At 43.4% G+C, this 21962-nt stretch overlaps 2 protein-coding genes across 2 annotated transcripts; one reads left to right on the top strand and one right to left on the bottom strand.

Moving 5' to 3' along the window:
• The first annotated feature begins 3334 nt into the window (after window positions 1–3334).
• Window positions 3335–8616, top strand: LOC106564846 (prosaposin). Its single transcript, XM_014131306.2, has 12 exons — window positions 3335–3422; window positions 3570–3625; window positions 5508–5582; window positions 6181–6306; window positions 6405–6524; window positions 6656–6724; window positions 6827–7010; window positions 7137–7279; window positions 7372–7452; window positions 7587–7697; window positions 7896–7966; window positions 8049–8616. Exons 1-11 carry the CDS (start codon window positions 3368–3370, stop codon window positions 7929–7931), a joined length of 1056 nt encoding a protein of 351 aa, XP_013986781.1. The 5' UTR covers window positions 3335–3367; the 3' UTR covers window positions 7932–7966; window positions 8049–8616.
• Window positions 8617–8800: 184 nt separating this feature from the next.
• On the bottom strand, window positions 8801–20396 carry LOC106564841 (S-adenosylmethionine synthase). The gene is made up of 9 exons (XM_014131294.2): window positions 20079–20396; window positions 13780–13857; window positions 13428–13550; window positions 13186–13298; window positions 12913–13056; window positions 11045–11263; window positions 10680–10862; window positions 10337–10470; window positions 8801–10151 (listed from the first exon to the last, which is right to left on the bottom strand). The coding sequence occupies exons 1-9, from the start codon at window positions 20167–20169 to the stop codon at window positions 10049–10051; spliced, it is 1188 nt and encodes a 395-aa protein (XP_013986769.1). The 5' UTR covers window positions 20170–20396; the 3' UTR covers window positions 8801–10048.
• Window positions 20397–21962: the final 1566 nt, after the last annotated feature.

The following is a 21962-nucleotide window of genomic DNA, read 5'->3' as shown; positions in this document are numbered from 1 at the left end:
CTTCAGGAAGCATGGGGTGAAATCTCTTCTGATTACCTCAACAAATTGACAACTAGAATGCCAAAGGTCTGCAAGGCTGTAATTGCTGCAAATGGAGGATTCTTTGTCGAAAGAAGGACACAATTATTATTTCAATTAAAAATCATTATTTATAACCTTGTCAACGTCTTGTCTATATATCCTATTCATTTTGCAACTCATTTCATGTATGTTTTCATGGAAAACAAGGACATTTCTAACTGATCCCAAACTTTTGAACGGTAGTGTATATTTTCCAACGGGGCTATACATCTGGGTGGTTTTCTTCTCTCCTAAGTAGCCTCGTTTCACTGCCAAAAATAAAATGAAACCATTTAGTGTTCATCGAAATAACAACACAATGTGAAATACAGGTAGCCTAGTCAAATAATTAACATCCAATCACATTAACCATTACTCTCTTGCGGGAATTCCACCAACGGTCCGTATGTAGCTGCTGCTCATTCCGTTTGCTCAAAAATGTACAAATGGTTCAAAAAGGTAAGGCCTGCGTCCATAGAGACACATATCAGCTCTACTGATAGTACTGCTACTACCAGCAGTGCTACACCTGCACCTGTCGACGACCCAAGTTGTTCTGCTTCCACGAGCACATCCAATGCTAGCATCAGTAATTCTACATTTGTTGTTAGCCCAGCTAGCATGGACACTGACAGTTGTGAATCTGATGCAGCCGAAGAGCTACTGCTCCCTTACCCGGGAAAGCACCGAACAACAGACAGGGATGTTGGACCATCAAAGAGGCGCAAATATGATGAGAACTACATTGATTTGGGGTGCACTTATAATGGGAGTAGTGCCTTTCCTCAGCCACAGTGTGTTATATGTGCAAAAGTACTGTTTCACAACTTGATGAAACCTTCACTCTTGCGCAGACATTTAGAAACAAAACATGCTAATTTGAAAAACAAGCCACAGGAGTTTTTTGAGCGAGAACTAAGACGACTTTCGAGTAGTAAGACGTATAAAATCAACAGATACCATTAATAAGAAGGGGCTAGAAGTGTCTTATGTGGTGAGCTACCGAGTGTCTAGGACAGGCAAGCGCCATACTATTGTGGAGGACGTAATTATTCCTGTTGCCGCGGATATGGCTGGGTCAATGGTGGGGGGAAAGGCCCAAAAAATATACCGACAATGCCTTCATCAAACAACACTGTTTCACGACGCATCAGTGACATGGCAGGAGATGTTATGAAACAATTACTGCTTCGCATACAAGCCACCGAACACCGTTTGCTCAAAAACACGACTGGCCTATCTGGGTGATGTTTTATCTCGCCTGAATCATCTGAATCTAGGATTACAGGGAATCTCCGCAACTATATCAACGTGCGGGACAAAATTGAGGCTATGATTAAGAAGTTGGAGCTCTTCTCTGTCTGCATTAACAAGGACAACACACAGGTCTTTCCATCATTGTATGATTTTTTTGTGTGCAAATGAACTCAAGCTTACAGACAATGTCAAATATGATACAGCGAAGCACCTGAGTGAGTTGGGTGCACAATTACGCAGGTACTTTCCTGAAACGGATGACACAAACAACTGGATTCGTTATCCCTTTCATGCCCTGCCTCCAGTCCACTTACCGATATCTGAACAATAGAGCCTCATCGAAATTACAATATGCGGTTCTGCCTTGGTAAATCGCGCTGTTAAGACATTGATGCCCTTTCCAACCACGTACCTATGTGAGAGTGGATTACATGCCGTCCATGGGAGGGGTGCGTCACTTGAGTGGGTTGAGTCACTGACGTGGTCTTCCTGTCTGGGTTGGCGCCCCCCCCCTTGGGTTGTGCCATGGCGGAGATCGTTGTGGGCTATACTCGGCCTTGTCTTAGGACGGTAAGTTGGTGGTTGGAGACATCCCTCTAGTGGTGTGGGGGCTGTGCTTTGGCAAAGTGGGTGGGGTTATATCCTGCCTGTTTGGCCCTGTTCGGGGGTATCATCGGATGGGGCCACAGTGTCTTCTGATCCCTCCTGTCTCAGCCTCCAGTATTTATGCTGCAGTAGTTTATGTGTCGGGGGGCTAGGGTCAGTCTGTTACATCTGGAGTATTTCTCTTGTCTTATCCGGTGTCCTGTGTGCATTTAAATATGCTCTCTCTAATTCTCTCTTTCTCTCTTTCTGTCTTTCTCTCGGAGGACCTGAGCCCTAGGACCATGCCTCAGGACTACCTGGCATGATGACTCCTTGCTGTCCCCAGTCCACCTGGCCGTGCTGCTGCTCCAGTTTCAACTGTTCTGCCTGCGGCTATGGAACCCTGACCCGTTCACCGGACGTGCTTGTTGCACCCTCGACAACTACTATGATTATTATTATTTGACCATGCTGGTCATTTATGAACATTTTAACATCTTGACCATGTTCTGTTATAATATCCACCCTGCACAGCCAGAAGAGGACTGGCCACCCCTCATAGCCTGGTTCCTCTCTAGGTTTCTTCCTAGGTTTTTGGCCTTTCTAGGGAGTTTTTCCTAGGGAGTTTTTCCTAGCCACCGTGCTTCTTTCACATGCATTGCTTGCTGTTTGGGGTTTTAGGCTGGGTTTTTGTACAGCACTTTGAGATATCAGCTGATGTACGAAGGGCTGTATAAATAAATTTGATTTGATTTTGATTTGATTTGATTCTCGGCCCTCACTAGCATGAAAACTAAATACAGGCACTGTATTTGGAAAATGTGTGGAAAATTATTTAAGACTGAGTCTCTCTCCAATACAACCCACCATTGCAGAGTTATGTGCATCCTTTCAAGCACACCCTTCTCATTAACCTGTGGTGAGTTAAGAGGGTCTACACCAGAAGTGAATGGTTATCTGTTGGAGGAATGTATATGGTAGAGGCAATTAAGCTTGGAATGTACTGAGTGCAGGGAAGATGATCATATGTTGGCAGGCACTGGAGAGCACCCAAATCGGGGTATATATATTACCACTGGTGAAAATATGTTTTTGTCTTTTGCAGCTGTATTGACACAATGGGTGAATAAACTTGGTTTAAGTTTTACTGATTGTCTGTGAGATTTAATAGGTTCATTTAGAACCTAACACTTTCAAGCATTCAGTCAGGGATGTCTAGTTGTAAATTAGTTTTGTTAGAGGATCCACATACTAAAATTACAGCTTCTATTGAATTGGGACCAACATTATGTTTGTACAACTCAGTTCCGCAATACCAAAGAGAATACATAAAGCTTATCACACTTTTCTGTCAAGCTCTGATTGGTGAGGGCTTTATGTGGCAGGTGGACCCTGTCTATACCCCAGTTCTACATTGAGCGGGTGTTCATTTTTCAAGTAGAGTCTTTAAGGGAGAGACTGACTGATGATGGCATTTTTCAAGCTTGTATTCGTTGTCTTAATTGCTTACCAGACCACAGGTACGAGTCCGCTATACATTATTGACATATAAATTAATGTTTTAATTCAATTAAACATGTAATTAAAATGTGTAGTCTTGTTCATGAGACATTTAGAACTATAAATGGAGGGCTCAAGTATTTAATAATCTTTTAATATTTCCACAGCTCTGGCGAGGGTTGTCACTGGGGAGGAAACACAAAACGCCTGGGACAAGCTGAACGTAAGAACTATTGTTATTTTGGAACAATGATTCCCCCATTTAACCCCCAAAATATAGCCATACTAGTGTATGCAACATATTGTGCTGCCTACTGTACTAACAACCAACTGGCAAGGTTCAAAGCAGATTCAGAAAGCTAACAAATATGGTAAGAAAAAACTGAAATGTGTATTACTGGGACAAAATTACCGTTTGGGCACACCTACTCATTCCAGGTTTTTTCTTTATTTGTACTATTTTCTAAGTTGTAGAATATTGGTGAAGACATCCAAACTATGAAATGACACATATGGAATCATGTAGTAACCAAAAAAGTGTTTTAGATTATTCAAAGGACCCACCCTTTGCCTTGATGAGAGCTTTGCACAGTCTTAACATTCTCTCAACCAGCTTCATGAGGTAGTCACCTGGAATGCGTTTGAATTAACAGATGTGACTTGTTAAAAGTTAATTTGTGCAATTCCTTTCCTTGTTAGTACGTTTGAGCCAATCAGTTGTGTTGTGACAAGGTAGTGGTGGTATACAGAAGATAGCCTTAATTGGTAAAAGGCCAAGTCCATATTATGGCAACAACAGCTCAAATAAGCAAAGAGAAATGACAGTCCATCATTACTTTAAGACATGAAGGTCAGTCAATCCGGGAAAATTGAAAAAACTTTGAACGTTTCTTCAAGTGCAGTCGCAAAAACCATCAAGCACTATGATGAAACTTGCTCTCATGAGGACCGCCACAGGAAAGGAAAACCCAGAGTTACCTCTGCTGCAGAGGATAAGTTCATTAGAGTTACCAGTCTCAGAAATTGCAGCCCAAATAAATGCTTCACAGAGTTCAAGTAACAGACACATCATCAACTGTTCAGAAGTGACTGAGTGAATCAGGCCTTCATGGTCAAATTGCTGCAAAGAAACCACTACTAAAGGACACCACCAACAAAAAGAAGAGACTTGCTTGGACCAAGAAACATGATCAATGGACATTCGTCTGGTGGAAATTTGTCCTTTGGTCTGATGAGTCCAAATTTGAGATTTTTGCTTCCAGCCGCTGTGTCTTTGTGAGACGCAGAGTAGGTGAACGGATGATCTCCGCATGTGTGATTCCCACCGTGAAGCATGGAAGAGGAGGTGTGATGGTGTGGGGGTGCTTTGCTGGTGACACTGTCAGTGATTTATTTAGGATTCAAGGCACACTTAACCAGCATGGCTACCACAACATTCTGCAGCGATACGCCATCCCATCTGGCTTGCGCTAAGTGGGACTATAATTCATTTTTCAAGAGGACAAGTACCCATCACACCTCCGGGCTGTGTAATGGCTATTTGACAAAGAAGGAGAGTGATGAAGTGGTGCATCAGATGACTTGGCCTCAACAATCACCTGACCTCAACCCAATTGAGATGGTTCAGGATGAGTTGGACTGAAGAGTGAAGGAAAAGCAGCCAACAAGTGTTCAGACTGTTGGAAATGCATTCTGGGTGAAGCTGGTTGAGAGAATGCCAAGAATGTGCAAAGCTGTCATCAAGGCAAAGGGGTGGCTCCTTTGAAGAATCTAAAATCTAAAATATTTAAAATAATTGTTTATATAAAGAATTGTTTAACACTTTTTTGGTTATGACATGATTCCATATGTGTATATTTCAATTTCATTTCTGTATTCTTGTTAAAGAAGAAGGTAGAAAACAGTCAGTTTATAAAAGACAGGAAAATATTTTGCAACACGAAAGAACAGTTAATTAAAATCAAGCACTGCTTTTCAGGCAGTGCATTTTCAGGAATAATATAAATGTCCACTTATATACTGAGTAGAATAAATGGAGGTCTTTTCCTCAGTATCCCACCACAACTTTGTGTTAGCATTCTTCTCTTTTCCTCTCCTCCGCTCAGAAATGGGACAGCTGCCAGGACTGTGCCCAAATAATTGAACTTCTTACAGCCCTTCTCTCCAATCCAGACATGCAGGTGAATACATCAGCAGAACACACCTGAAGCATACATGTTGTAATTCATAAAAACACCAATAAACACTCACAACCACCCATAAACACCCGTAACCACCCATAACCACCCATAACCACCTATAACCACTCATAACCACCTATAACCACCCATAAACACCCATAAACACCCATAACCATCAGATCGCTACAGATCGCTACAGGTGAATGCATGTCCATTCACCTGGTTCAGTTTTTGTTCCTGGTTGTCAAAGTAAGGTTGAGGATAGAGTCTTGAGGTTTCTTTTGAACAAACCAGAAGGAAACACAGACTTTCAGTTCCTGATATGGTTTTCACCTGTAACACCCCTATGACGGCCATCTCAAACCCTCACTCTACACTAGAAGTGGTACAGTATGTGCATTTCTGTTCTGCACTGCTGTGGAATTAGAGACACCCTGTTTTCTATCTAAACATGAAAAGAAACTACTAAGTATTTTACTGTAGCTTTTGATACTTTCTTTAATACGTGTTAATGATTGTAGAAAACAATAAATATACTTAATTCATCTCAAAGTGATTTCAGGGTCTTTCTCAACCTCTGCCACTCCTCCATCCCCAGACCAAGATCAGGAGCGAGCTGGAGAAACTGTGTGACCACATGCCAGGTCCTGCAGCACCTAAACTGTGCCAGGAGCAGGTGGATAAGAACCTCCCCCTGTCCTTCACCTTCTTGACCAGCTTCGTCGTAAGTGTTAGTGGGAGGTTGAGAAAGATCCTGGTTTGTACTTCTTCAAATAATTCTGACTGAATTAGCCTAAGTTAAGCTTCTCTCCTCTCCCACAGAATCCAGCTCAGGTGTGCTCCGTGTTGGGACTGTGTGGCTCCCAGTCAGAGGGCCAGCAGCATGACCTGCTGACCAATCACATTCAAGACACTCTGAAGTCAGCCATGTCAATGACAAAGGTGAGACAGAAAGAACAAGACTAATGCTCTCTCTCTCTGACCTATTCTGTGTCCTGCTGACTGTTTTTGTCTGTCTGAACCTGACTGTGTTTGTCTGTCTTCATCTTGTTTTCTTTCTCTCTATCTACCAGGTGCAGTTCTCACCACAATGTACCCTCTGTGTTTATCTCATCAAGTTACTGAAGAGTATGCTGCCAAAAGTAAGACATGCCTTAGAAATACAGTTACTGTAGTGATTACATTTATTTAAGGCATACGCACACACAAACACACACATGCCCTGTATCTGTTTCCCCTCCCAGATGGCTGTGATTGATATGCTGGGGAAGGTGTGTGGCATTCTGCCCTCATCTTACAGACATCAGTGTGTGAACCTGATAGAGAAGTATGGTAAGATGCTGATGGACATGCTCCTGAGCTACATCACCCCTGAGGCCATCTGCACCCTCATCCAAGTCTGTCATGGCATGGAGACGCTTGTCAGTGGTGAGTTCATAACCACTTCCTCGTTCATCTTTCCTGCCCTGCACCACCACCGCATAGTCACTTTTCTCTCTATCCATTTCCTCTTTTATATTTCCTTGTTTTGAAATTACTTTCTCTCTCTCTCAGAGAGTGCTCCTCTGTCTGACTGTGACTCCTGTCTGACCCTGGCGGTTTTGACCCATCTACACCTGGGCTCCAACGCTTCAGAACCCCAGACCGCCTCCTTCCTGGGCTCCGTCTGCCAGCTCCACCCCAACGCCCTCCCTAAGGTCAGCCCTGCCCCCTGGTCTACATCGCCCCTCATCTCACATAGGAGCCTTATAGAAGCCTCTGGGCTCATGTCTTATTTCTCTCTTTTCAGTGTGACGGCTTCACCCAGCTCCATGGCCACCAGCTGAAGGGGGTTCTGGGTAAACCAGAGTCTGCCCTTAATGTGTGTGAGGTATGTCATATTTAGATTCACTCAACTACATACTGTAAGATAACATGAAATTCACTTAAATCCAAGTTTCTATGGGTTGGGTGGGGATGTACTGTAAGTGGCTGTGAGAGTAACTCGAGACATTTGTTTCTCAGAGGGTGGGTCTGTGTGGGGGAGTGAGAGAGGCAGGAGAACAGAGAGAGGACCCATGCATTCTGGGCACCAGCTACAGGTGCAGAGACCTAAAGACTGCCCTGGAATGCGGGGTAAGGCCACCAAACAAACCCAAAAAGTTTTATTCAACCTTTCTTTTAGCAGGGAGTCCCATTGAGACTAAGGTCTCTTTTTCAAGAGAGCCCTGCATTATATAACAAATTACACAATATAAAATACAAAAAGTATAGTACTCATTTCAAAACAGAACAAAGGTGTTTAAATCTTGGCATGCAATGTGTCTCATGCAGACAGTGTCCTTCTGCCAGAAGTTTGTGTGGAAGTAAGAACCTTCACCCAGCACCTACTCACAAAGTGGATGGTAAGTTGACTTGACATACAATATTTGTTTCAGAAAACTGGTTGTTACAACTCAGGTAAATGTGGGTCCACTCTCTTTTCAGAATGACGATCCAAGATTTAGAGCCTGCAGCCTTTGCTACAATGAATGACCCCAAAGCGTTCAACATCAAATTGTAAATATTTGATATTTACTGTGTCAATATCAGATAACATTTCCTGCAGACATGGACATTGATTGCACTGAGTATTTTGCCAATGATATTTTATAAAGCTCTTTTGTCCTTTTATCTGCTGTACACAACAGACTCTGTATGAACTCTACAGAGCAAGTTTTAATTAATTCCTAGGGCTGGGGATTTCTCAAGAGGACACAATGAAGATATTGAAACTAGACATTCTTTATATTAGCAGTAAAGGTGGCCTAGAAAGGTACTGGGGAAATGATTAGATTAAACAAGAGCTGAGGTGTTGACACACCAACGATATAAGGAACTACTGACTTGCAACGTGTATGCTTGCGATTTTAGCTGTAGATGGGTCATACAATCCTTCTCATTAGTTGTATTCATGCCCATTCTCTTTGTTACTGAAATGTTAAAAATAAGGTGTGATCAGAGCTAAACAACTATATCAAGTAATTTACTCAAATAAAAAACTGTTTCCTTTACAGCTACTGACCCTTGTCTAAATGGTGCAGTGCAATCCAAACACTGTACATTACATTGTCCTCATTAGGAACATGATATTCTACCTCTCCCAATTCAGTTGCTTCTCTGTTATAGTTCCCATGGAGGTTAGTGCTGCAAGAGTAGCATGTTGACGAGAACCAAAAAATAAAAAGACACTTACAGAATGCCAGAATAGACTTTTATTCAAAGACTTCCCATGTGGGACAGCGTTTCAGGTCTTCCGGAAATGGAACATTTGAGACAAGGGAAGAGGTGTTTAGGGGTCAAGAGACAGGCTATATCACATGTGATGGGTTTGGGTGGCGAGGGAGGGAGGGAGGGAAAACACTAGAAAAGGCACTTTTTCACCTTCAGTAACCAGACTGACAAGAAAGTAGAGAAAACAAGAAAGACCCAGTCCCCACAGACCCACTAGAGAGCATTGTAAACAAGGCCGGTTTCTCTGTACAACACCAGCCAGACTTTTGCTACCATCTGTGGGCCTACGGGAACAAAAATATTACATTTGTTTTACTTCTGGGAGGTCAGTCATCTCACAAACCCTTGTCGCTGAAATATAAATAACACTGGCGAATGCTTAGAGCACCACCTTGTGGCCGCAACCCAAAGTTTTTCTGTAGAACACTTCAGGAACCAGGCTAAAGACAGCCCCTCATCAGGAGTGACAAGCTGAGTTTCTCTGTAGCCACAGTCTACGGAGGGGGGAGTGCCTCACATGACATCTTCAAGTGACAAAGAAGGAGATAGAACTAGAGATATGGAAGGTGCATCCCAACAAGCCAGCGGTCATTAGCAGCTTCTGACTTCTCTGTAACACATCAGAAAACATGGTCTGAAGGGATGACACTTCCAAACAAGGTACCATATTTTACGACAAACTCACGTCCCTCTTCACCAATTACATTTTTGGTTACGTCTAACAAAATGGCAAAAACGTTTCTTACATTTTTATAAAAACAGCTAAGGGGACAAGAGTTGCATCCTAACTACCCAATTACTCCTAGCAATCTTCAACCCTAAATGTGCCATGACTTATTTGTCCCAATGGAGAAACATTGGGTGGGGGTTAGGTACAGGGAGGAGGGAAGGGGGTAGTCTTTAAGCTAACATTCCACTCCTTGGCACATGACATGGAGTACAGGGAGTGGATAACCTAAAGATGCTGGTAGACAGGCTAGGGTGAGAATATATTTCTGTGAAGTCAAATCACTACAGAACAGTCAGAGGGAAAGACAGGGAAATGGATTTCAAGGAGTGTGCAAGCAATTTCAAGTGGGTAGAGAGGAGGGGACAGAGGTGTAACATTTTTCAATAAGGGAGTAGACAGCGTTTGGGGGGGGGGCATTCTTCCCTCCCAGAGTGTGTAGGTTTTTCTGTAGTACACCTACAGCTCTGGGTGGGAAGGTTGGGGTTCAGTATTTAAGCTTTTTAGGGACCTCCCAGGGGAAGGCCTCCCGCCCAAAGTGGCCATAGGCAGCGGTCCGCTGGTAGATGGGCTTTTTCAGGTCCAGCTCCCTGGAACAGAGAAACACAATAAGGTGTTGGGTAAATAAATAAATGCATAGATTTACCAGAGGGCAAACCAAGCTGTCGTCGCCATTTAAATGTAGAACCCCTCCGCCAACGAGGACCAGCTTTGACCCCATGGAACCCCTTGCTGACAAAAAGTGTTGCCGGCAGCCACCATTGTTCCGCACTACCTGACAATGACACCAGGGCGGAGGTCAAAGTTCTTCTTGACAATGTCCAGCAGCTCCCTCTCGCTCTTCTGGGAAGTCCCATAGTGGAAGATGGAGATGGACAGGGGATGGGCCACTCCAATGGCATAGGCTACCTGAAAACACATCCACTTATTAACAAACAGGATCAAGATTTACATGACAGGTAATTATAACATATGCTACCTTTACTTTTCATCTCATTGCAATTCATAACAGCTAGAAGTGAATGACTCGCATAAGGTTCAAAACATGACTCCACAAGCTGAAGACCACAAAACAAAAAGACAAACCGTTAGGTAACAGCCATTAGCTCATTCCTCACCTGGACCAGTACACGCTTGCAGAGCTCAGCTTTCACCAGGGACTTGGCCACCCAGCGGGCAGCATAGGCAGCAGAGCGGTCCACCTTAGTGTAGTCTTTCCCAGAAAAGGCCCCTCCACCGTGGGCTCCCCAGCCTCCGTAGGTGTCCACAATGATCTTACGTCCTGTCAGGCCAGCATCACCCTGTGAAGGGGAGAGGAAGAGTAAGCCAAGTAGCCCAGGACAGCCTTGGAAGTGTCTGTATCTCGTGTTGATAAGAGTGCCTACTTTTTAATATCTGACTGACAATGTACCTACTTAATCACATCTCTATGGATCATTTCTTTCTTCCCCTACATCGTCTATGGGTCTAGAAAATATCTCACCTGAGGACCTCCGATGACGAAGCGGCCACTGGGCTGCAGGTGGTAGATGGTGTCGTCATCCAGGTACACGGTGGGCACCACAGCCTTCACAACCTGCTCCTTCAGCACGTCCCGCATCTCATCCAGGCAAATGACCTCGTCGTGCTGCACAGACACCACGACAGTGTGCACACGCACTGGAAGCATGGCCCCACGGTCCTGCCTGTACTGAACAGTCACCTAGAGAGGGGGAGACCAGGTATGAAATGTAATTCAAAGTGTACAAGCATGTTGTACAAGGTAAGGCACTAGGATATCTGCATACGAGTGGAGATAGCTGTGCCTGAAGTGTGCCTGTAAGGACTGCTTTATAACATACTTCTGGAAATGAATTTCCATGAGTTGTCAGGAGATCATATTTTTACTTGATTACAACCAAAATGAAAATAATTCCACTAGACTAGTCTTTCTGGTTCCACCCCTGTGTATGTACATAATCATTTTTTTTTATTTTTTTTTTAAGATGTCCTTTTCTGCCAACTGAACATAATCTTCTGGTAACCAAAGAAATACTCCTGCCTTGCCCAATGGGTGAGTGCATTTCAGACCTTAACCCATAAGAGTCTAAACCAGGAGGGGTGGGGGTACTACTAAGCTATATGGAATGGTTTTAACAAGGTCATACCAAGGATCATTTTGCTATTTGATTTAGAATTGTAAGACTCCTTTAAGTACATTTAAAAAATATATCTAAAACTATAATTTGATGTAAAACTATTTATGACCTTACTGCTATTAGCCCATACCAAAGCCTTGAATAACACATTCACTAAATGGAACAGATAGCGTGGTGGATGAATCAGAATTAGTTGGGTAACATAGATAATTAAGATGTCTTATCTGCATAATATGCTTATATGAGATACTTGTTATTAGAATGTATCCCTTTGGACTGGTGTTGGCAGTTCAGCTTCTTCCCTCAGCTGGGGCTCAGTCACCTGGGGCCCAGAGAGGGGAGAGGTCAGGCTTGTCTTTCACATGTCCCTGGTGCTATGCAGAATATCAGAAAGGGAAGAGGACAGGAGGGAACATTGTCTTCATATGTGAATGTATCTGTTAAACCATGTGAAGGGACGGTGTGATTAATGGGGAATCAATTACTGGTTTCCACAATGTCTGTGCGCCAGTCACTCCCTCCTTTGGCCTTGGGGGATGTGTGTGGTAGTGTCTATAGAGTTTACAATTGATTTATGCCATTGGATGAGTTGGTGTTTTTGTGCTAGGAGTAACAGGAACAAGATGGCAACCTTGTCTTAGGAGCCAAACTGAAGGATAATTTATAGCGAATGCCCTCTGGCTACGGGATACTCCTTTCTCATTCATAAAGTCTCACTTTGTGAACTGTTCCTAATATCTGTGGTTTGTTATGTCGACTAGAGGGTGGATCTTTGCTATAAAAGATCTCAGTAGCCATTGTGTTGCCACTCAACAGATCATTAGAAATGGTGAATCGTTGAAAGTCATTGCTATTGCAAAGCTCTTATTATTAAAGATGTAGTTTAAGTATAACTGACCTGTGTGATAAGTTTGTCTCTCCTCATTTGATAATACAGAAATTAACCACCACAATAGCCCCCCCCAAAAAAAAGTATGTTCTGAAGAGTCTGTCCTATATCTGAGGTATAAGATCAGGAATGTTTTTTTATATTTTATTTTTTACATGTATTTAACCCCTTATTTTTGGCACTAAACAGTCTAAGCAGAGGGTTCTACTAAGCTATATAGATTTGCTTTAAGGTCATTCCAAGGAAAATTTTGACATTTGATTTTGAATTTTAAATGTCAATCCCTGCCGTATTTGGTGTGTAGACTGCGGTGCTGAATCTAACCTGAGTTTTGGAGTCTGGTCTCAGCCAGGGCAGGGTTCCGTTGCGGCGCAGTTCAGCCATCTTGGCATTGAGCTTGTGGGCGAGGACGATGGTGAGGGGCATACACTCCTCAGTCTCATCAGTGGCATAACCAAACATCAGACCCTGTAATGCAAAACACAGTCAAGCACTTGGTGCGGAGACAAAAACCATAAACACTAATATGCAGTTGAGCATGAGGTCCAGTCAATTAGTCACCGACTCACAAACGGTCAACGACAAGAGCCTTCTAACCTGGTCTCCAGCCCCCACATCCTCCTCTTTGCGGTCCAGGTGAACACCCTGAGCGATGTCAGGGGATTGCTGCTCCAGGGCCACCAGGACGTTGCAGGTCTTATAGTCAAAGCCTATGAGAAGGGAATAGAGTCATACCTCAGTGTTACTTACTGTCTGTATCTCTTTGCCAAAGCTAACCCTGTGACTTCTTAAAACCATGTATTCAATTCAATCAAATCAGAGCAAATTTGCCATAATACCCTTGGATGAGTCATCATAGCCAATGTGCTTGATGGTGTCCCTGACAACCTTCTGGTAATCTACACTGGCCCTGGAGGTGACCTCCCCTGCCAGTAGAATCATCCCAGTCTTAGCCACCGTCTCTGAAAAGATGCAGACCGAAAGATAAAGCATGTGAGCAAAAGACTGGGGACAGATGGAGGGAAATCAAGTGAAGGAAAGTGAGTGAGTCTAAGGTAAAGGTGTGCATTAGCTAACTAGGATGACGAAGGGGGGGGGGCAGAAGCAAGGGCATGTTACAGCATCAGACAGTGCAACATGGACAAACATACAGTAACATTTTCTTTTTTTATAGATGTGATTGATCCTTACCGCATGCCACTTTGGCATCAGGGTCCTGCTTGAGATGCGCATCGAGCACAGCGTCGCTGATCTGGTCACAAAGCTTATCTGTCAAACAAGAGAAACGAGAGTTATGGGCTGTATCCTGCAGCAAAAGAATATCCTGCTAAACAATTCCCCAGACAGGTTATGCCTGCAAAACCAAGAACCTTATGGACCAAACTTGCAACACAAGCCAGACTCCGCAGCCAAGTATACCGTGCATTCGGAAAGTATTCAGACCTCTCCACATTGTTACATTACAGCCTTACTCTAAAATGGATTAAATTGTTTTTCCCAGTCTCATCAATCAACACACATTACCCCATAATGACAAAGCAAAAACAGGTTCAGACATTTTAGCCCCAAAAAAATGAAATATCAAATTTACAGAAGTATTCAGACCCTTTACTCAGTACTAGAGGTCGACTGATTAATCGGAATGGCCGATTATTTGGGGCCGATTTCAAGTTAACAATCGGTAATCGGTATTTTTGGACACCGATTGTGGCCGATTCAACAACCAAAAAATTGTTTACGCCTTTATTTAACTAGGCAAGTCAGTTAAAAACACATTCTTATTTTCAATGACGGCCTTGGAACGGTGGGTTAACTGCCTTCTTCAGGGGCAGAACGACAGATTTTTACCTTGTCAGCCCGGGGATTAGTTTTTGCAACCTTCCGGTTACTAGTTTAACGCTTTAACCACCTGCCTTACATTGCACTCCACGAGGAGACTGCATGGCAGGATGACTACCTGTTACGCGAGGGCAGCAAGAAGCCAAGGTAAGATGCTAGCTAGCATTAAACTGATCTTATAAAAAACAATCAATCTACACATGGTTGATGATATTACTAGTTTATCTAGCGTGTCCTGCGTTGCACATAATCGATGCGGTGCCTGTTAATTTCTCATCAAATCACAGCCTACTTCGACAAACGGGTGATGATTTAACAAGCGTATTCGCGAAAAAAAAAGAACTGTCGTTGCACCAATGTGTACCTAACCATAAACATCAATGCATTTCTTTAAAATCAATACACAAGTAGATATGTTAAAACCTGCATATTTAGTTAATATTGCATGCTAACATTAATTTCTTATAACTAGGGAAACTGTCACTTCTCTTGCGTTCCGTGCAAGCAGTCAGGGTATATGCAGCAGTTTGGGGCGCCTGGCTCGTTGCGAACTGTGTGAAGTCCATTTATTCCTAACAAAGACCTTAATTTGCCAGAATTGTACATAATTATGACATAACATTGAAGGTTGTACAATGTAACAGGAATATTTAGACTTAGGGATGCCACCCGTTAGATAAAATACGTAACGGTTCCGTATTTCACTGAAAGAATAAACGTTTTGTTTTCGAAATGATAGTTTCCGGATTCGACCATATTAACGACCAAAGGCTGTTTTTCTGTGTTATTATGTTATAATTAAGTCTATGATTTGATAGAGCAGTCTGACTGAGCGATGGTAGGCGGCAGCAGCAGGCTTGTAAGCATTCTTTCAAACAGCACTTGTGTGTTTGCCAGCAGCTCTTCGCTGTGCTTCAAGCATTGAGCTGTTTATGACTTCAAGCCTATCAACTCCCGAGATTAGGCGGTGTAACCGATGTGAAATGGCTAGCTAGTTAGCGGGGTGCGCGCTAATAGCGTTTCAAATGTCACTCGCTCTGAGACTTGGAGCAGTTGTTCCCCTTGCTCCGCAAGGGCCGCAGCTTTTGTGGAGCGATGGGTAACGATGCTTCGAGGGTGGCTGTTGTCGATGTGTTCCTGGTTCGAGCCCAGGTAGGGGCGAGGAGAGGGATGGAAGCTATACTGTTACACTGGCAATACTAAAGTGCCTATAAGAACATCCAATAGTCAAAGGTATATGAAATACAAATGGTAGAGAGAGAAATAGTCCTATAATTCCTATAATAACTACAACTTCTTACCTGGGAATATTGAAGACTCGTGTTAAAAGGAACCACCAGCTTTCATATGTTCTGAGCAAGGAACTTAAACATTAGCTTTTTTACATGGCACATATTGCACTTTTACTTTCTTCCCAACACTTTGTTTTTGCATTATTTAAGTCAAATGGAACATGTTTCATTATTTATTTGAGGCAAAATTTATTTTATTGATGTATTATATTAAGTTAAAATAAGTGTTCATTCAGTATTGTTGTAATTATCATTACAAATAAATTAAAATACATTAAAAAACAAATTGGCCGATTAATCGGTATCGGCTTATTTTGGTCCTCCAATAATCGGTATCGGCGTTGAAAAATCCTAAATCGGTCGACCTCTACTCAGTACTTTGTTGAAGCACCATTGGCAGCGATTACAGCCGCAAGTCTTCTTGGGTATGACGCTACAAGCTTGGCACACCTGTATTTGGGGAGTTTCTCCCATTCTTCTCTGCAGATCAAGCTATGTCAGGTTGGATTGGGAGTGTCACACCCATTTTCAGGTCTCTCCAGAGATGTTCGATTGGGTTCAAGTCCGGACTCTGGCTAGGCCACTCAAGGACATTGAGTCTTGTCCCGAATTCACTCCTGCGTTGTCTTGGCTGTGTGCTTAGGGCCATTGTCCTCAGTTGGAGGTCCTGAGCAGGTTTTCATCAAGGATCTCTCTGTACTTTGCTCTGTTCATCATTCCCTTGACTGACAAGTCTCCCAGTCCCCGCTGCTGAAAAACATCCACACAACAGGATGCTGCCACCATGCTTCACTGTAGGGATTGTGCCAGGTTACCTGCAGACTGACCTCTTTGGCCTGAATGCCACATCTTGGTTTCATCAGACCAGAGAATCTTGTTTGTCATGGTCAAAGTCCTTTAGGTGCCTTTTGGCAAACTCCAAGCAGGCTGTCATGTGCCTTTTAGTGAAGAGTGGCTTCTGTCTGGTCACTTCACTACCATAAAGGCCTGATTGGTGGAGTCCTGCAGAGATGGTTGTCCTTCTGAAAGGTTCTCCCGTCTCCACAGAGGAACTCAGGAGCTCTGTCAGTGACCATCGGGTTCTTGGTCACCTCCCTGACCAAAGCCCTCTCCCCAGTTTGCTCAGCTTGGCCGGGCGGCCAGCTCTAGGAAGAGTCTTGGTGGTTCCAAACTTCTTCTGTTTAAGAATGATGGAAGCCACTGTGTTCTTGGGTACCTTCAATGCTGCCAAATCTCTGTAGTACTCTTCCCCAGATCTGTGCCTCAACACAATCCTGTCTGGGAGTGCTGGACAATTCCTTTGACCTCATGGCTTGGTTTTTGATCTGACATGCACTGTCAAATGTGAGACCTTATATAGACAGGTGTGTGCCTTTCCAAATCATATCAAATTTACCACAGGTGGACTCCAAGTTGTAGAAAAACCAAAGATGATCAATGGAAACAGAATGCACCCAAGCTCAATTTCGAGTCTCATAGCAAAGGGTCTGAATACTTATGTAATAATAATCTATTTTAGAATAAGGCTCTAAAGTAATAAAATAGGGAAGGCGTCTGAATACCTTCCGAATGCACTGTATGAGCGACAGCTGCAAAGACCTACAGTAGCCACATTCCTAACAGCAATACATTCACACCCTGGCCTGCAGCCCTGCAGGGACACAGGGACAGTTATTGGATCAAGCCTCTACAAGACCTCACAACACCAGCACTATGTTGAATTCAATTTAATGGATTATCATATGCGCTGTATCGTTACCAGTGACCGCTTTCTCAAAGCAGTTTCTTGTGCCAAAAGGTACATGCGACAAGCTGCCCACAGTTGCACTGCAGTCCCTGGAGAAGAGCTCTAGGCCTATATTTAGAATGGAGATAATCAGCTGCAATGAAGCTGTCCCCCTCCCCCATATGTCGAGTGAGCACGGCACTTAAACTTGTACTGGACAGCTGTAGCCAGAACACCTGGTTAGCTACTGTAATGCAAATGGAAATTTAGTGGACTGACTTAGCATTAGCAAAGACAAAAAATGCAAAAACATGTTTCAAAAAAATATTGAAATCCTTGTTCACCTAAGTACTCAGACCATTTGCTATGAGACTCGAAATTGAGTTCAGGTGCATCCTGCTTCCATTGATCATCCGAGATGTCTACAACTTGATTGGAGTAAACCTGTGGTAAAATCAATTGATTGGTCATGATTTGGAAAGGCACACCTGTCTACACAAGGTCCCACAGTTGACAGGTCACGTCAGAGCAAAAACCAAGCCATCAAAGAAATGTCCGCAGAGCTCCGGGACTGTCGAGGCACAGATCTGAGGAAGGGTGCCAAAACATTTCTGCAGCTTTGAAGGTCCAAGAAGACAGTGGCCTCCAACATTCTTAAACAAAAAGTTTGGAACCACCAATACTCTTCCTAGAGCTGGCCACTTGGCCAAACTGAGCAATCGGGGGAGAAGGGCATTGGTCAGGGAGGTGACCAAGAACCAGATGGTCACTGACAGAGGAACACTGGAGCTCTGTCAGTGACCATCTGGTTCTTGGTCACCTCCCTGACCAAGGCCCTTCTCCCCCTTCCAGAAGGACAACCATCTCTGCAGCACTCTACCAATCAGGCCTTTATGGTAGAGTGGCCAGACAGACACCACTCCTCAGTAAAAGGCACATGACAGCCCACTTGGAGTTTGCAAAAAGGCACCTAAAGACTGAACATGTGAAGCAAGCATCCCACCTAGCCCATAGAGGTTAATACTTTCTGAATGACCTGTATTTCTATGCTTTGGTTATGTACACAAGCTTCAAACAGCTTAACATACAATACGTTTGGTAATGGAAAATATATTTCACAGTGGTTTAGATGGTAATGATTCACTATACTTGTTTTTTTTGTCAAACTGAAATTAGGCTAACTATTAGAATTGTAGCAACCAGGAAATGGCAGAGTGACTTTTACAGTGAATCTTTAATAATGCTTTAGTAATTTTGTATAAAATTCCTCTCGTTTTAATTCCCACTAACGTAAGTTGAAATTGAACTGTTTTAAACTTCTGGCTTCCCACTGTATTGTGTTTTTGTGCAGCCCAATACAATAGGGTAGGGTGTCCACCCCCACAGCCCAGTGGGTACTACCAAGACATATGATTCTTCATGTTCTGAATCATTCAGTGTGGTCTCAACATTTAATTACAACTATATCGAAAAAGTCAGATTTCGTAACCTAATACATACAATAAACACCGGGTTCCTGAGTGGTGCAGCAGTCTAAGGCACTGCATTGCAGTGCTAGAGTTGTCACTACACACCCGAGTGCGCTTTCTCGGAGTGAGAATTTTAAACGCTGTAGTGCAAAATCAATATCCATGTTACCTGTATATTTGTTTACGTTCTCCAGATTCCACGAAGATTAGTTCAGCCGTAAGCCTGTCAGTTAATTTATCCTTAATTCTTGCACAGCATCCAGCCTCGGTGACATAGTTTTCCAGAGTTTTGACCACTTTTCTCTAGTTGGCCTCCATTGATTTAGTCACTAATTTTGGCCATCCTACAAGGGTAAAAACTCCACTAACGTTTGACGGATTATGATAGACAAAGTTTGGACCATTGGTTTTCTTAGAGGAGTATGCGTTTTTGAACGGATATCCTAAATAGGGAGCAATGTTGTCGTGTAAATACACCAGCGTTGTTATTATATGTTACGCGGACCCATGCTTCTGCCAATCAAAATGTCACCGACACAACTGAACCGCACTGTAATTAACTGGTATTGACAGTCGGAAAGCTCAGCTAACCCAGTGAACGGATAACAACAACGAGTTCGCGGTCTATTGATGCAACACCTGTGTTTGACTCCGGCAAATGTACATATACATTTACTGTAAGAAAAGAATATATCAAAACAATATGGCATACATGTTCAGTTTTTCAACGAACGTGCCACCCAACAGTGGTGATTTAACAATCCAGACAAGTAATTTAGTGACCTACTTTTCTGGATTAGCATTATCTGCTACTAGCTAGCTAACTAGACACCACATGCTAGGGCAAAGGCATCCCGCGTGGCCTGAACATAAACTATAAAGAAATGGGCCTGATCCTATCGCGTGTTGCCCATTCATAATATCGTCCGTCTCAAAGATCAGAAAATGTGAAAACATTGTCAATTAGCTAGCTGACGAGCCATACAAACAGTATATTAAGTAACGTTATGCGTGTTCGTAAAAATGCCTGGTACCCATTTTTTAGCAATTTGTTAATGTAACGTTAGTTGTTACTGAATCTACGCCATGACCTTGTGTCGAAAAATAGAAACTAGTTAACGTTACCTAGCTAGCTAAAATAAGACCGTCGCATTGCAAACTCACCTGGATGACCTTCTCCAACAGATTCAGAGGTGAACAAAAAGCAGTCTTCATCAATGAGCGAGTTATGGAAACCGTTCAATTGCCGGTTCATTTTAAAGGAATTGTTATTTGCCGAGTTATAACTAGCTGGCTACCTAAAATGTGTCAATGGTGGTTTAACAAAATATGATTTGTCTGATAGTAATTATAATGCCCAATAAAAAATAAAAAACAATACCAGCCTCTGAAGACTAGTTATTTTACCGGTGTTCTCGAAAAACAAGTTGGTGGTGGTGTTATTTATCCTTTTTCTCGCGTCTTCTTCTTCGGGATTGGGTTGGCGGATCGCATTCAACTTTTAAGGTGCATACACTGCCACCTACTGGAGTGTGAGGCCAGTCACAGCCTAACTACATAAAATTATCTTCTTTAATCATGTTCCTCTAAGAAAGTAAAATAGAGCCCTAGACACCACTTCCCCCCCACTACACCACCCAAACCCCAATCCAGCCTCTCTAACCCTTTCACACAGTCTCTCCCTATCTACATCATACAATTCACAAATATCAACACGTGCTCCACCGTTTCCTTCTCTAAACACTCATCACACAGACCTGTTTCATGTCTCCCTATCATCCACAATGTGGCAATCAAACATGTGCTCCCAAACCATAGTCTACTCCACACAACTTCCTCTCTAGTACATCCCATACTGACCGATGCACGCAATAAAATTGCCTCCCCTTACTACTACTACTATCCCATCCCTGCCGAAGATCAAGCCCTTTTGCCCAGATTAAGGACTTGACTTCCCTACGACCCAGCGGGACCTGAATAGCACCGGAGGTTGATGGCCCCTTAGTTGGGAGGACGGGCTCGTGGTAATGGCTGGAGCGGAATGAGTGGAATGGTATCCTGGTTTCCATGTGTTTGATGCCATTCCATTCGTTCTGTTCCAGACATTATTATGAGCCGTCCTCCCCTCAGCAGCCTCCACTGCTGAATATCTACCCCCTCTCTCCTCATAGCACTCTTAGCCACCACATCAACCTTCTCATTACCCTCCACACCCACATGGGCAGGAACCCAACAAAAGCTTACCTCCACTCCCATCCTCTCCAATCCCATTAACAGCACCATCATCCACAACCAAGTCTCCCCTATTCAACCTGAGCGTCTTCACACTACTCAACACTGCAGCCGAATCAGAGCAGATCACCACTCAGAGTGTTTTCACCTCCTCTACCCATCTCCAACCTATAATCATGGCCATCAACTCTGCCGTATACACTGACACATAATCAGTTAACCGCTTACATACTCTAATGTAAACACCCCAGCCACCACCCTTCCACTGTACATATCCTTAAAAAGGAATCAAACCGATGATCTATATATCTCTCCACACACCATCACACGTCCTCACCTGCCCTCAATCATGTCCACATCTACACTTGGTTTTGGAAACAGCCACAGAGGAATGTTGCCCAATGCAATTGCCAGCCCTATCTCTTTCTCCCCCAGTCCATATTCTACCACCGTCTGTCTGATTGTCCATTTGTATGCTCTGTGCTTACACCCTCCTCGCTCCCAGTATTCCTCAGTTGCCGTGACTGCAGGATGTCATTCTAATTTCCCTTTCAACCTCACCCAGTACGGTGATGCAAGTTTGTCCCACCTTATGCTCAGTGGCAGTTCCACACTGTCCACCTGCAATGTCTCAACAGGTGTCGTCCTGAAGGCACCCACACACAATCTCAGGGCCCTTGCTGTATCCTATCCAGGCTCTGTAGTACTGTTTTGGCTGCCGATCCATATACAAAGCACCCATAATCCAAAAATTACCTGATCAATATACAACAGTGTTTGTCTATCTGATCCCCAATCATATCCTGCCTCTGCCCT

The sequence above is a fragment of the Salmo salar genome, chromosome ssa01, assembly GCF_905237065.1.
Source record: "Salmo salar chromosome ssa01, Ssal_v3.1, whole genome shotgun sequence".
NCBI lineage: Eukaryota > Metazoa > Chordata > Actinopteri > Salmoniformes > Salmonidae > Salmo > Salmo salar.
This window is presented reverse-complemented; position numbering and strand designations above follow the sequence as displayed.